General features: G+C 47.9%; 3 protein-coding genes across 3 annotated transcripts; 2 read left to right on the plus strand and 1 right to left on the minus strand.

The window, feature by feature from the left end:
- Positions 1-727: 727 nt before the first annotated feature.
- On the plus strand, positions 728-5,874 carry LOC109763058 (protein SUPPRESSOR OF FRI 4). The gene is made up of 7 exons (XM_020321932.4): positions 728-1,327; positions 1,502-1,599; positions 2,769-2,889; positions 3,013-3,398; positions 4,412-4,530; positions 4,635-4,688; positions 5,477-5,874. The coding sequence occupies exons 1-7, from the start codon at positions 1,137-1,139 to the stop codon at positions 5,543-5,545; spliced, it is 1,038 nt and encodes a 345-aa protein (XP_020177521.1). The 5' UTR covers positions 728-1,136; the 3' UTR covers positions 5,546-5,874.
- A 357-nt stretch (positions 5,875-6,231) lies between these two features.
- Positions 6,232-8,677, plus strand: LOC109763073 (uncharacterized). The gene is made up of 3 exons (XM_020321941.4): positions 6,232-6,691; positions 7,026-8,276; positions 8,397-8,677. Exons 1-3 carry the CDS (start codon positions 6,502-6,504, stop codon positions 8,426-8,428), a joined length of 1,473 nt encoding a protein of 490 aa, XP_020177530.1. The 5' UTR covers positions 6,232-6,501; the 3' UTR covers positions 8,429-8,677.
- Positions 8,678-8,731: 54 nt separating this feature from the next.
- LOC109763084 (uncharacterized) lies at positions 8,732-11,770 on the minus strand. The gene is made up of 8 exons (XM_020321948.4): positions 11,394-11,770; positions 11,167-11,316; positions 10,381-10,557; positions 10,159-10,247; positions 9,984-10,048; positions 9,763-9,865; positions 9,166-9,276; positions 8,732-9,081 (listed from the first exon to the last, which is right to left on the minus strand). The coding sequence occupies exons 1-8, from the start codon at positions 11,551-11,553 to the stop codon at positions 8,953-8,955; spliced, it is 984 nt and encodes a 327-aa protein (XP_020177537.1). The 5' UTR covers positions 11,554-11,770; the 3' UTR covers positions 8,732-8,952.
- Positions 11,771-16,920: the final 5,150 nt, after the last annotated feature.

Raw genomic sequence — 16,920 nt, forward strand, 5'->3', positions numbered from 1 at the left:
CGCGGTTTGCAGAAAACATTGGGAGCTTTTCCTACTTAATAACTTGATACCACTCTTTCTCACGCACCCCCCTTCGTTATTGACACAAATCTCACGATTTTCCGGTTTACTTCTATCTTGAAATGAAGTCTCACAAATTCTTCAATGAACCATACATGTAGCTTGATCTGAACCTCCATGGTATCCCCTATCAGTTAGCTTAACTATGTACCCGTGCCCAGACCACAGGTTTATCGAGGACCACTATTGTAGGGTTCATATACTCCTCCATTAACAAAGCTTCATTCACAAAGAACCACAGACACATCACCATTGCCTTATTCCAATCACCTAAACATCCGAACTGCACTATGAAGAGGTTGTCATGAAGACACATCTTTAGCTGGGTTCCATGAGGATTTCATGCCCGCAATCAGAGCGCTAAGGCTACCTCTCGTCGTGTGAACTCTCGCAATCGCCAGCCACTTTGCCTTCTTGGGTGGATCATCGATCTCTTCTTTTTTAAAGACGAATTCATCCACACCTTTCTCATGAAGACGAAAACGACTTAGAAGTTGGGCTCGTTTCTCCCATCCCTACCATGGTTCCTTCGACATGAAGGGAATTCCTTCGGACGGCGAGCACGTCCGAGGGAACCCAAAACGCCTCACCAGCCACCCACCAGCCACCACCGCACCCAGCGTGGAGTTTGATCCATCAGCCGGAACACGGGAGCCCGGAGAGTGCCCAACCGCGGCCCAGCGGCTCCAACGAACGGGCAGGCCCATCCCAAGCCCGCCCGCAGCGTCACGGGCACGACACGAGCGCAGGCAAGGGGCAGACAGCAAAACACCTAAACCCAAGGGTCTGCAAGGGAAAACACGCGCAACACCAAGGCAGCCCGTGGCGGCCCACACGCCAGCCTCCGGACCCAGGCGGCACGCCATATTTACAAACTCCCCCTCCGAGCCCCCGCACCGACCCCGTCATCCCCCCCGCGGCCCAAATCGCACCGAGAACCCGCGTGCTCTCGCCGCCTCCTCCTCCCTCCCCCCGCGGCGTCGCCGAACGAAACCCTAGCTCGGTCGCGCCCGCCCGCGCCGTCGTCTCGCCGGAGAGCGGAGAGGGCGGAGAGGGAGAGGGAGCGGGAGGCGGGGATGGGGAAGAAGAAGAAGCGGGTGGAGAAGGTGTTCTGCTACTACTGCGACCGGGAGTTCGACGACGAGAAGATCCTGGTGCAGCACCAGAAGGCCAAGCACTTCAAGTGCCACGTCTGCCACAAGAAGCTCTCCACCGCCGGCGGCATGGCCATCCACGTCCTCCAGGTCCACAAGGAGTCCGTCACCAAGTGCGTACCCTCTCTCCTCCTCCTCCTGTTAGCCGTGGATCCGCGCCGCCGCCTCCTTGCCGGGGCGGCCCAGATTCGGGGTTACCCGACGCTCGATTGGATCCGTGATTGCGTGCGGTAGGCGGGGCTCTGATTGCTCGGTGGTGTCTAATCTGTTTCTTCTTTTGGCCGCAGGGTCCCGAATGCCAAGCCCGAGAGGGATTCCACCGAGATCGAGATCTTCGGCATGCAGGGGATCCCCTCCGACGTGCTCGCCGCCCACTATGGGGAAGGTATCCGCGGCAGCTTGCTTATTTTCTCCACTATGGTTTTATGTTTCTCTGCTAAACTTCTTTAGAGGCCAGAGTGCTGTAATCTGGATGGCAGTGTTGCTTCTGTTGACTAGTTTTGCTTATGACGATGGCCAATCACGCTGCAAATTATTGGATTCCTTAATATCGGCTAAACGTCGAACGTACGTGGTTCACGCCTGAGCATAATTATCCATCAGCAAACGGAAGACCCCCGCCCCAAGAGTTCAATTGGGCATGTTATTTCTCTCCAATGCCATGTTGTTTAACCTTTATGAGTAGTTTTCCTTGGCGCTGAAGTTGCCATGTTGTTTCTGTCCAATAGCATGTCGTTTAACCTTTACATACATATAAATTCCTAAGGTATGAATGAACTTGCCTTGTTATTTCTCTCCAACAAGCATGTTGTTCAACCTTTACATTTGAGAAGGCAGAGTGGCGTGCTCCGCTGCGCTCAAATATAGTGGTGTTTGGTGCATGTATAAATGATAGTTTTGTTAGCTTGGACGACGGTGTGCATTTATGTATCGTTGTGGCAGAGCTACATGCTACTTGGCACCGCTCCCTGGCTGTGGTGTAATTAGCAGCGTCCCAGTAGCCCACCACCATTGCGCACATGGAAACAGCAACACACTCACAGCCGGGCCCACAGTTCGGCTAACACACCGACCAAAAAAATCCATGCACACACATCGCACATCCACGCACAAGTGCGGCAGCCAAGGCAGGGGCCCCACACCCCATCCCATAGGCCCAGACGCAGCCACACGAATTGAAATAGCTACCTTTCTCAGGGAATAACCACACGCAAGACCATCCCAAAGGCCCACCATCCAGCCTCAGCGAAACACCAGACCCCCTCAGCGTTGGCCTGTAGTCACCCTTAAACTTGTAGGGGATTCCTTAAATGCTGAACTTGCCGCGTAATTTCCTGCATAGCGTGTTGTTAACCTTTACATTTAATATTCCATGTTCTGTCTACTACTGCTGACCTTACCATGTTCTATCTCTACAATAAGCATGTTTTTTAACCTTTATTACATGTAAGCGCTGAACCTTTTGTTTTTGGCGGGCAGTGTAAGTAAGGGTCTGCCATGTTATTTCCCTCCAATACTATGTCGTCTAACCTTTTACACGTGTTCCACATGCAGAGGAAGATCCTTCGTCGAAGGTGGCCAAAGTAGAAGTGCCGACAATAAGACCTCCTATTATGCCTAATTATCCGCTAGGCATGCCTTTTCCTCCTCGGCCTTATGGTGCAGCCCGCCCTATGTATGCTCTCCTTTTTCTTCTATCTAAATTTTTAGTTCCAGTCTACTTAAAATATGCGTGTCCAATTGTATTGTTGGCACACTTTTTGGAACAACTTCTAATTTCTGTCTCACTTTTTCACAGGTATAATCCTGCAATGATGGTCCGACCTCCGATTTGGCCTCTTCAGCAGCCGCAACCTTGGTTTGCTCAACAACCACCGGTTTCAGTTCCCCCAATGATGGCTGGGCAAGCACCACAGCAACCACTATTCCCCATTCAAAACATGCCCAATCCTATGATGACATCAGCACCTGCTAATTTACTTCAGACATCATACGCTATGCCCACCACAGGGGTTCCTTCACCTGTTGCCCCTCAGGCTTCCCAGCCTTTGTTTCCCGTTAACACCACTGGCAATGGAGCAGCAAATTCGTCATTCAGCTCGTCAATTTCACCTGCAACTATTGCAGCAAATTCTCCAGCATCAGTTGGTACTGCAGGATATGGCTATGTAGCTAATAACCCTGGTATGTTGATTTTCCCAGAACTTTTGACGCCTATTTCTAAGCACCTTAGATGTGCTAGCTTTTTGTTTGAGACATATATATAGGGATGAAAACAGAGCGGAAACAAACGTAATTGGGTGCTACCACATTTGTTTTCATATTTTTGTGTGGAAGCAGAAATGAATACAGAAACCCCAAAAATAAATTTGAAACAGATGCTACCGGAAACGAACATGGAGTGGACACGGCAACGGAAGCGGGTGTTCACCGGAACTTGAAAAACCCCTTGAACCATAAAGAAAAACAAAAAGCAAACCAACAAACTTAATCAATTGTTAAAATGGCTACAAAATAATATGATTAGCTTAGTGACTTAGTGTAGTATTGTAGTAGTACTGGAAAATTAAATATAGGGTCTAGTTAAGTATGTGTGTGGTAGTAGAAGCCAGGCCTCACATGGGCCCATATATATTAAGAGCGGAAATTCCATATTCATGGAAACGGAAAGTTCCATTTCCGTGTCTGTTCCGTCTAAAACCACTGTTTCATGTTTTTTTTGTTTCCGCATAAAAAATTCCATTTCTGTTTCCGTTTCCATTTCCGTATTACGAAAAGCGGAAAGTTTCTGCTTCATTTTCATCCCTACATATATAGCACATCTACCGTATAGAGTATTTATAGTATATGAAGGAAATCAGAGAACAATATGGACTAACTAAATCTTCTTATAAACACCTGAGAGGAATTTAGGCAAGATTTTATCTGTTGTTTAAAACAATACATAGTATATGAAAGGAAATCAGAGAACAATATGGACTAATTAAATCTTATTATAAACACCTGAGAGGAATTTAGGCAAGATTTCATCTGTTATTTAAAACAATACATGTATATTAGGAGCAACATATAGCTCATTTTATGTGAAGGGGTATTTCTGAGTTGACGTTTTGTATTTCCTTCTGATATTTATTATGTTTGCTCTTGTTGTTTACTCATGGCCTTTGTGAATTCACTTGTGCATGCATCTGTTCTAGGTACAGGAGGGCCAGCAATTGGACAGCCACCTGCAGCTGCCACTAATAGTAAAACGTCTGCTACTCAACCAGCTACGAGTGAGGTCTATCTGGTGTGGGATGATGAAGCAATGTCAATGGTATTTATTGCCTTCCCTTTATTCTCATTCTTACATGTGACCTGGGAATTTGTTTGATCATCAGATACAAGTGTAATGTCTAAAATGTTTGTTGATTTATGTAGGAGGAAAGAAGGTTGGCGCTGCCCATGTACCAGGTGCATGACGAAACTAGCCAGGTAAGTTCTGGCTTTTTATGTTTCCATTACCAGTTATCTCTCAAAAATCATTGGAGTGTGGCACCCGTAGAGCAAGTTATACGAGCTTTGAAAGAGAGAAATACATGTTGAGTTTACATGGAAATATGAGATGTATTCCTTCAGTAGTTGGCTTGTTACATACTTCCTCTGTTCGAAAATACTTGGAAGTTCTAGGTTTGTCCTAAGTCAAACATATCAAACATCTGTATGTTAGACCAAAGCCTAATAGGATAAACCTAGAACTTCAAAGTATTTGGAAACGGATGGTGTATGTGAGATAGTTCCTTATTATACTACCCTTTTACATATTCATGACATCTACTTGGTGTTTATTTGTTTGATCATCTATATCCTGCTGATTTCGCGCACATCAGGAGTTCCAAGTAGGTATTTACATACATTGTTCTTCCTGCTAGTAAGTTTTTTTACAATCTGACAAATCTCATGGTGCTAATGACTTGAGGGTTATCGGCCAAGCCCTGGACAGTACGCAAACGTGTATGTATTAATTTCAGTTTAAGCATTATACTTATATTTTTTTTACGATTCACCACGTGCGGCTGAGCTTCTGCCAGTACTGTAGCATTTATAACTTAATTTTGATCGAGAATGTGGTGAGAGTTTGGTTCCAGGTCAGCTTTCATATGGCCTGTGAGCCATCAACTTTTGTTCATAAAGAGGAAATTCTCATGCTCTGTTATTTGTTCCCAAGTTGCAGAGGTCAAATCTAATACCACCTTTCTTTGTTTTGAAACTTTTGTGGACAGATGAGCTCGGTTGATGCAGCGTTCGATCGAAGAATATCAGATATTACATTTTCTAGACAATTGACATAAACAAGCTGCGCCTGGTGTTCAGTAAACAGCTTGATGCGATTCGCCAACTGGCTCACCCGTGCATCCATAGGAGGGACGCCGTGCAATCGGTGATCCTGGAACCCCCCTGTTGTTGATCTACTTAGTTAGTGACTGGAGGTACCGCAGTGGAAAGATTGTGTTGGTCTGACTTGGAGATTTTGATTCAACATCGTTTGTCCTGTCTTTTCGTACCGAGAGTGGAAACCTGTTAGACCTAGAAGTCATTTGTTCCGTTGTCGATTGACTGACGATATGAGTATCTTCAGCTCTGTAAACCTGAGGATGAAATTAGCAGTGTCTTTTCACTAGCTGTGCTGCTGTTGAGTACCATATGTTGTTGGCACCGTCATTTTGCCTTGCGCGGCGTGATCGTGTATCCATGGCTAGCAAAAGCAAAAGAGGTGTTGCTTGTTTCAGCAAATTTCTCATAGGGAATGCAATTCTTCTCTCCGGTACTACTCGTCTTTTCTCTTTACCTTTCACAACGATCTGAGATGCCCCCTGTCTGCTGCTTTGCGCCGCTCTTTTGAACTAATCTCGCGCCCTTTTAATTTGCTGCAAATTTGATCTTTCTGAGAATGCTAGTACGTGCAAATTATGCCACCTTGCGTGCATGAACACATTCTACAACATTACACAGATGCTGACTTGTGTGTGGAGTGGGGAAGTATGTTGAGTGGATCCGAAGCAAAAGAGGAGGAAAAAGGTTGAGTCGGCTGGGGGATCCTCCCCGCTTCTCTCTGGGCAGCGGCTAGCAAGCAAAGCATCTGTGCCAAGACTGCCAAAGGAGAAAAGAACCTCAAACCCACCAACGAATCCAATCATTTCCATGCCCTGCCTCTGCCTCTGCCTCAGTGTATACCAAACACTAAAGCTCACTCGTCCCTCACTATTTCACTTCACTGGATTCTGCTAGTAGCTTTGCTGCATTTGCAATGCCTCCTCCTTTAACCTTTAACCTTTTGCACAGCCATGCTTCATGGCTATATCAACAGCCCCAGCTCCATTCCCCTCATTGCACAGAAACGCCGGCCATGGGGGAATGCAAGAGCTCCCGACGCCCCTCGCGCCCTCTCCTCCTCTCCGCCATTGTTATTGTGCTCGCCTTCTTTGTCGCGCAATGCGGTATGTATGCCACTGGTTCCTTTCATCCATCTTACACACTTCTTCCCTAGCATGCGTAGAGGACGTACACTCGAGTTCAGTTTTTGTGTGTTTGCCAATTTCACCCCTCAACAAAAATTTGCTTGCACTTGCTGCGAAATGTGTGCGGAGTTTTATGCCAAATTTCGCCGAAATGTATGCCGGTTCTTAGTAACAATGTTGTGTATGTGCAAATTCGGTTCATCTTTAGTAGCATGCTAACAGGTTGGTCTTACTGAAGTTTTGCTCACACTTGCTGCGAGATTTGTGCAAATTCAGTCTCACTTATTGATGGTTTTGTTGGGTGCACAAGCAGGAGCGAGGGTGCTGACGGTGGACGAGCTGCTGGACCAGTACTCCGAGTCCGACCACCACCACTCGGCCTCTCCGCCTCCGGGCTCCCCCGGCTGCGCCCCGGAGCCGGACGCGTCGCCGCCGCCCGTCATCCCGGCGCCGTCCTTCGCCTACCTCTCGCCCCCGCCGCCCATGCAGTTCTACTCCCCTCCGCCCCCCGAGGTCGTGCCCACCCCGCCTGAGATCACGCCGAGCCCGCCTGAGGTCACGCCGAGCCCACCGGAGGTCGTGCCTAGCCCGCCTGAGATCGCGCCACTGCCGCCAGTGGTCGCGCCCAGCCCACCTGAGATTGCGCCACTGCCGCCGGTCGTCGCGCCCAGCCCGCCTGAGATAGCGCCACTGCCGCCGGTCGTCGCGCCCAGCCCGCCCGAGATCGCGCCGCTGCCGCCGGTCGTCGCGCCCAGCCCGCCCGAGATCGCGCCACTGCCTCCGGTGGTCGCGCCCAGCCCACCGGACATTGAGCCGTTCCCGAGCCCTCCGGAGGTGACGCCGCTGCCGCCGATAGTGTACCCGAGTCCACCGGAGGTTGCGCCCAGTCCACCGGAGGTCGCACCGTTCCCAGGGCCACCGGAGGTCACGCCCAGCCCGCCAGAGGTCGCGCCGTTCCCAGGGCCACCAGAGGTCACGCCCAGCCCACCGGACGTGACGCCATTCCCGGGGCCACCGGAGGTCGAGCCCAGCCCGCCGGAAGTCGAGCCGTCCCCGGGGCCACCGGAGGTGACTCCCAGCCCACCCGAGGTCACGCCGTTCCCAGGGACACCGTACGTGGCGCCCAGCCCGCCGGAGGTCACGCCGTTCCCGAGCCCGCCGGAGGTGACCCCCAGCCCGCCGGACTACGCGCCGTACCCGCCGCCGGAGTCCTCGCCGGGGTCGGGGTCGGGATCGGGGTCCTCCCCGAGCCCGCCGGGGGGCAGCTTCCAGCCGCCGGTGGTGCTCCCGCCGACGACCGGGCCGCCGTCACCGTCGGCGGGGCACGCCGAGTGGTGCGTGGCGAAGCCGTCGGTGCCGGCGGCGATCGTGCAGCAGGCCATGGACTACGCGTGCGCGTCGGGCGCCGACTGCGAGTCCCTCCAGGCGGACGGCGCCTGCTTCAAGCCGGACACCATGACGTCCCACGCCTCCTACGCCTTCAACAGCTACTGGCAGCGCGCCAAGTCCACCGGCGCCACCTGCGACTTCGGCGGCACCGCCATGCTCATCACCAAGGACCCGAGTAAGCCACATCATCTCACCTCCTTCAACCCCATTGCCATCTTCCATTCTTCTTCGCTCTTCTTGTGATTGACTGATGTTGTAGCCACTAATTTCTTGCTTTCCTCATCTTCCTTTCCAGGCTATGACAACTGCCATTACAGTGTGATGTGAAGAGCAAACAACCTCCCCACAGATGCAACAGATGCCATGAATGGTGTATGATTTTGGAAGCTGGACACCATTTTCTGCTCAAGTTCAGAGGAAGTAGTGCAGATATATATACATGCATGTAGGCTGTTTTGAATGTGAGCATGTTCATTTTGTGAATGTACCCATCTAACTTTTGCTTCCTTTTGACTCATATTATTTTGTATAATTCTGAATAATGCTATATGTAATGTAATTTTCCATCTTCATGAATTTCATGATGGCGACCTCGATCGTCAGTTGATAAGTCTCTGACGAAGGCTTCGCTAACTGAACATCAGTGACCACTGAGAACTGTATTATACCGTTCGACAGACTAAAGAACCAGATGGTATGATATTGTTTGACATGGAGGGCATGACGATCATGCTCCTCGAGCTTTTATTGCTAAGTTCAATTTACGTAATGCGTGCACAAAATCAATTGACCGGTAATCTCTTCGACACACACACATAAAACAGATATGGTAGGTGCTACCATGGCCTTGCTCAGGCTGGAACTTCGTCGGAACAAGGGTATGTCTGCAGAACGTAAACCGGGTCGCCGACCTTGACGATCCTCCCTTTGCCCTTTGCTGACACCGACTCCTTGCAGACCAGGTTTTGCCCAAAGTATACCTGCAAAACGAGATAAAAATGCGAGCGGTCAACGGCTTGTTCTACCACTAACAGTACAATGGGTTGAAAGGGACTATTAGTTACCTTCTGTTTATTCTTGTGGCTCGGGCGGATCACTTCACCGGACCGGAATGTCAGCATGGTTTCTGTTGGTTCGCTGCCAGGTATTCCGTTCTCTTGATTAATGGTAGGCACCTGAATCAGCAAACAGAGAAACTAAGCATAGAGTACATACTCCTATATATATAAATATTACCTTGTGAATGTTTAGTGTGCACATCATTGTACTGAATTATGGTGGTGTAAGGTTTATGAAACTGATGAACAAGTTCATAAGTATCAGCTTTATAAGAACTGTCCCCATTATTCACCCGTTGTTACTTGCATGCCCTGTGGTAGTCCTCAATGTCATGAGAATTACCTCAGGAGGCCCGCACTAAGCCAACTGATATATCAGTTACTCACTTGCACTCAAGTAACTGTAAGTATGTTAAATATGCAGCAAAGGAGGATTTTTCACACCCTGAGACTTTAGCCCGTTGCTTATGTAGCTATGGAAAGGATGGAAAGAAAAGAAGCAAGCAATTTGCTATCTGTCAATATCATGTTTCTTTTCAGAAAATGGCTGCAGAATTAAGTTTCAAGCACACTCAACCACAGCACCAGATCTGGGAATTTTACCTTGCAACGGTCGCATAACTTCACGCCGTCAAATGTTAGCTTGTTTATCTTCATGGTTTTCCACAGATCCTCTGCGTACGGGTGGCATCCGTCCACTAAAATACTGTCAAAGCAAACCATGTCTGTAAGAAGGTAAAATACTAAGCAACCTGCTATCATAATTCATAAATACATAAACCGCCAGCAAAGAGGTTGTTGCAAAAGTACAGTGTGCTTCTTACTTTGGTCTGAAGCGATTGATTGGTACAGGTTCCTTAAGCAGCTCATTCAGTGCATCCAGTGATCCCTGCAAATTATTTGAACTATCAACTTGAGCTTTGTGTTTAGCAGCAGTGAACATAGCCTTCATAGTTCATACACGGGCAAACAGTCTGAGCCGTGAACTACGAACTGTACCTGGGATGCTATCAGGAACGGGAAGCAATCCGTGAAGGTGATCTTGTAGCCTTGAGCATACTCAGGATTAGTCGGCCTGATTTCGGACTCTGTGAAAAGCATGAAAAGGAGACATTCTCCATAAGTACCAGAGACGGTCTCACTGAGAATACATTTACTGAATATTTTTCGACAGGTATCCAAGGTATATTTTGCGATGAAAGAACATCACAAGGCACACACCTTCTTTAAACCGCACGAGCCGACTTGGTTTCCCGAAATAGGCGGAGAACCATTCAGCTGCTTCAGTTCCTTCATCATAGGCAGAACCAGACCACTCCCAGACAGAGACGTCGTCAAGCGTGACGTGTTCCGCAGCAAGAGGGACCTTCAGTGTGTCCATCCCGGGTGCTCTTATAACTGCAATCAGCAGAGGATCAAATAAAATTGATGTTTAGGTGATTTCCTCTGAAACATTAAAAATTAAGAAAGGACATCACACTTCACATCCCAGTTGCTCTTATAAATGCTGTCAGCGTCTCTGAAGCATACAAAAAGGAAGCCGCATCACAAGTCACAATGTATCAAAGAGTATACACAAGTTGGGAACCCTAGTAATCAATTTTGTAAGAATAAAAAACACAATTAATTTTGATCAAATCCACCAGTTTTAGTGTATTGCTTGATCAAACAACAAGCAGTATTCAGCAACACATGGGAGACAGAACATTTTGCAGGAAACCAAATTAGTCTGAACAAATTGTCTGTTAAAACAAAACAGAGAGACAGAGGCTAAACTTTCTTGATGATCCATTGGAAAATATTTAATTAGGAAGAAAATCAGAGCACATCTTCTTCTGAACCAAAATTACTAGTACAGCTTAATGAACAAACAACTGTTGGTCAAAATAAAATTACTGCAACCCATCTTCTCCTTTGGTTGAACATATCTTACTCCAGTACTAGATCAGTTGGAACAAATCGAATGCCTAATGTAAATGATCAAGAAAGAAAGAAAAACAAGAGTACCCAAGTAGGAGTCGGGGGTGGGCTGCCAGTCCTCGTCGAAGGCCGCCGGCGGCAACTCCGTCTCCACCAGCGCCATCTTGGGCTCCACCCGCTGCGTGAGGGCCCTGCCCTTGGCGTTCACCACCACCCACTGCCGGTCCCACCTGAACCCTGCAGTCAGATCAGAGCTCAGCACGACGAAGGAAAATGATTGGTTTCAGTGAGGCTGGGGGACAGTGGAGTGGTACCGGTGGAGGTGACGGGGGCCTGCGGCACGGAGACGCCCCTGCAGGACTTGATGGGGTAAATGAGGATCGACGCCACCGTCGCCGCCGGCTCCCCCGCCTGCCCGTCCCCCCCGCCGCCGCCGCCGAGGAGGGAGGAGAGGAAGGACGCCGCCTTCTCCATGGACCGGCCGGTCGATCGTGGCGCAGAAGCGCGCGAGAGGGAGGGAGTGAGGAAGACGAGAGTGCAGAGTGGAGGCCGGAGGAGCGACAGCGACAAGCGCAAGCTCGCTGCTTTCGCGGCGTCTTATCTCGCCGCCTGCCTACCCCGGCGCGCCCATTCGGCCGGTTTGGCACGCAGCGTCCGATTTTTATGGAAAGAAACGAGCTGTCGTTTTCCCCGGACGGGCTGAGGCCAGCTGAGCGGGTAGCTATTACTTTCCATTTCTTGCCACGGTAGTAATTGCGGGTCAGACGACTCATACATGGTGTCCAAAAAATCATGCCATTATATTTGGCACAAAATAGATATTGTTAATTAAGCCCTAAAAAATTTGCTATTCTTCGGGCGTCGGTTAGATTGATGCGAGGCGTTCCGCGCCCATGACGGGACGCGGTGTCACGACCGACGAAGGCGAGCAAGGGGGCTACGGTGCAAGTACGGTGGTGGCCGGCGCCGGAGAAGGAGGGTTTAGGACGGCAGGGGCAACAAATAGACGGACGGGGCGGCATGGGAAGACGGTGATGGGGGAGCGGGCGTAGCCGCCGACGCAAGAGGAAGGGAAAGGGAGGCGTTGGGGTGGGGGACTTGAAAATGGCACATTAGCCCATTTTACACGTTATCGGCTCGGAAGAGAAAAGGGGCTGCTTAGTACCCTCTTCATTGTACTAAAGTTAGTACAAAGTTGAGACACTTATTTTAGAATGAAGGGAGTACTTATTTACTTGGTCACTTGCAAGATCCGTCACGGATATGTGTCATCCACATAGAGCTCTACTCTATGCCGCGCTAATCTTCCTCTAGTTAGGAGTACTCGATACGGTTAACTTGTTAGTGTGATGTGAGGTGTCACGTGGGCCAAATGTACATGTTAAGTATGTAAGCCATCATTGGCATTTTTTATTTGCCTTGTGTGGATACGATCTTTTATAAGAAGATACACGCATGTTAAGTATGTAAGTCATGATTGACATATTTTATTTGCCATGTGTTGATACGATCTTTTATGAGAAGATATATGCATGTTAAGTATGTAAGTCATGATTGGCATTCTTTATTTGCCTTGTGTGGATACGATCTTTTATGAGAAGATACACGCATGTTAAGTATGTAAGTCATGATTGGCATTTTTTATTTGCCTTGTATGGATACGATCTTTTTTTTTTTTTGCGGTTGGATACGATCTTTTATGAGAAGATATATGCATGTTAAGTATGTAAGTTGTGATTGGCATTTTTTATTTGCCTTGTGTGGATACGATCTTTTATGAGAAGATACATGTATATGTGATCTTCTCTTACAAGATGTTATTTGATTGTATATGTGATCTTCTATGCAGTTGGCTACTATGTAGCTAGCTGCTATTATTTTCATGTGCCCTCCACAACACATTAGTGACTGGCAGAAAATACATCAGCGATGACTATGACTAGTCATCAGTGACTGGTCAAATGAGAATGACACTGATAATGAATAACCAACTTTCTGCGTAAGCCAAACAAGACGGTGCGCCAAGATATTTTATATTGCGTCCCACACGATTCTTTCTACTAAACTGTTTGTAGTATACCTGATTTTTTCATTATGTTTTGAAAAGGCAAAATGGTGTTACGGAGGGAAAGGATGGTGTTTGAATTGCTAGAACATTTACGTGCAGTGAACATGCATCTAGTACATGAGTGTCGTGTTTAAATTTGGAATTATTCCAGGTTCGTTAGGCATTTTTATGCATTAATAATTGAGTTTCTGGGCATATAATGTGTATAATTCAAATTTGAACTACAAGCACATGCTCCAATGCACCAAAGTTTGCTGAAAAATCACACGTGTGTCTTTGGGTGAATTTATAGGTCCCATGCAAGAAATGAGAATAAAATTCAAACATCTGGGTGTCGTGGCTCGGCTGAAATGATTGAGAAACTTGGTTTTTTAATTCCTATAAATTCAAAACACGGCTAAAAATCATGAAACTTGGCATGGTGTCATGACATGGCACCAATATGCTGCAGTAAATTTTTTGGCCGAATTGGGACAAGCTTTGGTGTAAGCTTCTTGCAAACTGGAGCTTCCCTCAAGAGGGCTCCTGGTTCTGAGAGGGAACGTGTCACCTCCGTGTGCGAAACGAGATACGTACACTGCCTTCTCCTGCCTTAATTTTTTTACACATGCAGATTAGGCCAAATAGAAGTATCGTGCTAAATTTTGGAATTATTCCGTGTTTGTTTGGCCTTTTTTATACATTAATTGAGTTTCTGGGCATTTAATGTGCATAATTCAAATTTGAACTACAACCACGTGCTCCAGTGCACCAAAGTTGTTTCAAAAATCACATGTGTGTCATTGGGTGAATTTCTAGGTCTCATGTAAGAGATGAGAGTGAAATTCAAACATCTGGGCGTCGTGGCTCGACCGAAAAATTGAGAAATTTGGTTTTTAATTCCTGTAATTCCAAAACACGCCTGAAAATCATGAAACTTGACACGGTCTCATGACATGGCACCAACATGCTGCGGTAATTTTTTGGCCAAATTGGGACAAGCTTTGGTGTAGGCTTCTTGCAAACCGGAGCTTTCCTCAAGAATGCTCCTGGTTCCGAGAGGGAACGTGTCACCTCCGTATGTGAAACGACATATGTACATTGCCTTCTCCCGCCTTGATTTTTTTACATTAGACCAAATAGAAGTATCATGCTAAATTTTGGAATTATTCCGTGTTCGTTTGGCCTTTTTTATACATTAATTGAGTTTTTGCGCATTTAATGTGCATGATTCAAATTTGAACGACAAGCACAGGCTCCAGTGCACCAAAGTTGTTTGAAAAATTACATGGGTGTCCTTGGGTGAATTTATAGGTGCCATGCAAGAGATGGGAGTGAAATTCAAACATCTGGGCGTCGTGGCTCAGCCGAAAAGATTGAGAAACTTGGTTTTTTAATTCCTGTAATTCCAAAACACGCTTGAAAATCATAAAACTTGGCATGGTCTAATGACATGGCACCAACATGATGCGGTAAATTTTTTGGCCGAATCGGGACAAGCTTTGGTGTAGGCTTCTTGCAAACTGGAGCTTTCCTCAAGAAGGCTCGTGGTTCCGAGAGGGAACATGTCACCTCCGTGTGCGAAACTACATACGTACACTGCCTTGTCCCGCCTTAATTTTTTACACAGCCAGATTAGACAAAATAGAAGTACCATGCTAAATTTTGGAATTATTCCGGGTTCGTTTGGCCATTTTTATACATTAATTGAGTTTCTGGGCATTTAATGTGCATAATTCAAATTTGAACGACAAACACAGGCTCCAGTGCACCAAAGTTGTTTGAAAAATCACATGTGTGTCATTGGGTGAATTTCTAGGTCCAATGCAAGAGATGAGAGTGAAATTTAAACGTCTGTGCGTCGTGGCTCGGCCGGAAAGATTGAGAAACTTGATTTTTTAATTCCTATAATTCCAAAAACGCCTGAAAATCGTGGAACTTGGCATAGTCTCATGACATGGCACCAACATGCTGTGGTAATTTTTCTGTCCGATTTGCGAAGGCCCACACAGTAACAATCAACAAAGTCATTTTGGAACAAGTGCTGTCACGTTACAAATCAGAAACACAAGTATTATTGAAACCGTGGGCGTTAGATTTAGCAATTACGTGCGGCCACGCGTCCCCTTTTTTTATTGGCTAGGTGCCGTGCGGGGTAGCTATTTGAGTACGGGAGGCGTGCGATCAGACCCCTGCACGTGCTCATCGGGAGGAGAGCCCTTTGACCGCTACCCGCCGCGCACCTCCCTCCCAACGTCTCCATTAATGGCGCCCGAGCACCCGTTCTACGGCGTGGCTATATGTCACACTGGACTGAGATTTAAGAGAGAAAAATGAAAATCTGAAAAGAAAGTTTTGCACGGATCTTGATGTAAGATCCGACGGACCTATATAGCATCGACTGTGACTTATAGCAAGCATGATGAATATAAGGACGATGACAGTGGATAATAATTGTCTTACATATTTAGAAACATAATTAAAAAAGCCACATGCGGCAACGCTCGAAATACACAAGGGCAAAAGAAGAAGGAAGACAACGATCTGGCTCGCTGATCTCTACTTTCTTGATGCGTTGCTGCAGGCCGCGGGAACTAGTCTCCGCGGCGAGCAGCGACGAGCTCTTTCTTGTCCTCAAGATGCTGCTTGAGAGCATCCACAGATTCCTCCACCAGCCTTCTACGCTCGATGCGCAGCATGGCATTCTCGTCCATAAGTTTCTCGACGATGACGCCGGTCCTCTTCAACAAGGTAGTGGTCTGCTCTTGCTGCTCCGCACTTCCGACGATCTTCTCCCTCAGCAGCTCGCGCTCGGCCTGGAGCTTCGCATTGCTCTCATTTAGTTGCCGGATGACATCGGTAGACTGTTCAAACGAGGCTTTCAGGTCATCCTGCAACCTCTCCTACCTGGAGATCTGATCCATCTGCCTAAGGACGAGGGCACGCATGCGCCTGTAAGAGTCCTCGCCTGCCCGCGAGGCATTTTCCCAGGCCGCCGCGGCGCGGGAGGACATCTCTGCTGCATTCGCGGTGCGGCGGGACATCTCTTCTGCTTCCGCGGCGCGGCCGGACCAGTCTGCTGCATCAACGGCGCGGCGGGTCCTCCGTGCTGCTTCGGCGGCGCGGCGGGACCTCTCTGCTACTACGGCCGTGTGGCAGGACATGTTGGCTGCTTTCGCGGCGAGGCGGGACATCTCTCGTGCTCCCGCTTCCAGGCTCGCCTCTCCGTGGTGGCAATCTCTCGACCCAGAACTCACGCTGGCCATGGCGGACGCAAGGGAACGATGATGAATGACTTGTTTGTTTTTGACTTTTTGTGGATGAGGAGTTGAGGAGGAATGTGCAGTCATCTTGGAGTAGTAGTATTTATAACCGCGTAGTAATACGCTCCTAAGTGGGAAACCGTTTAGGTTTTGATCGGTGTGAACAAGTCTGCAATTTGGAATGTGACGGGACGCGGCCTCCCCGTTCTTCTAAAAAAATTGTGACAGGACACATGCTCAAACTTTACTGACGGTTATAAGTGTGGCACTATTCCCGAAAGGCGTAACGTGGGCACGTACACCCTCTTGGCCGCGTACGTGGCGTTTGCATCATAGAGTGCACCGCAATAGGCAATGTCAGCACACGTCTTGTTCCAACAACCGTGGGAGCTCGTTATTACCATCGCGCATGCTTCTTTTAATTAGAATGGGTGTGCCCTTCTAGCGCACACACGTTAATCTATCTAACTGTTTTAGTTTGTTGTGGCTAATTGCAAACAGTTCATCCATGTGAAGTGTATGCCATCAATC

This window comes from Aegilops tauschii, chromosome 5 (genome assembly GCF_002575655.3).
Source record: "Aegilops tauschii subsp. strangulata cultivar AL8/78 chromosome 5, Aet v6.0, whole genome shotgun sequence".
Taxonomy (NCBI): domain Eukaryota; kingdom Viridiplantae; phylum Streptophyta; class Magnoliopsida; order Poales; family Poaceae; genus Aegilops; species Aegilops tauschii.

Excerpts from the sequence above, each read along its gene's own strand:
- LOC109763058 (XM_020321932.4), top strand. The coding sequence starts at position 1,137 with ATGGGGAAGAAGAAGAAGCGGGTGGAGAAGGTGTTCTGCTACTACTGC. Across the intron at positions 2,890-3,012 it reads TATGGTGCAGCCCGCCCTAT|GTATAATCCTGCAATGATGG; the intron begins GTATGCTCTCCT and ends ACTTTTTCACAG. Across the intron at positions 3,399-4,411 it reads CTATGTAGCTAATAACCCTG|GTACAGGAGGGCCAGCAATT; the intron begins GTATGTTGATTT and ends CATCTGTTCTAG.
- LOC109763073 (XM_020321941.4), top strand. The coding sequence starts at position 6,502 with ATGCCTCCTCCTTTAACCTTTAACCTTTTGCACAGCCATGCTTCATGG. Across the intron at positions 6,692-7,025 it reads CTTCTTTGTCGCGCAATGCG|GAGCGAGGGTGCTGACGGTG; the intron begins GTATGTATGCCA and ends GTGCACAAGCAG. Across the intron at positions 8,277-8,396 it reads GCTCATCACCAAGGACCCGA|GCTATGACAACTGCCATTAC; the intron begins GTAAGCCACATC and ends CTTCCTTTCCAG.
- LOC109763084 (XM_020321948.4), bottom strand. The coding sequence starts at position 11,553 with ATGGAGAAGGCGGCGTCCTTCCTCTCCTCCCTCCTCGGCGGCGGCGGC. Across the intron at positions 10,248-10,380 it reads GCTCGTGCGGTTTAAAGAAG|AGTCCGAAATCAGGCCGACT; the intron begins GTGTGTGCCTTG and ends TGCTTTTCACAG. Across the intron at positions 9,082-9,165 it reads GCCACAAGAATAAACAGAAG|GTATACTTTGGGCAAAACCT; the intron begins GTAACTAATAGT and ends CTCGTTTTGCAG.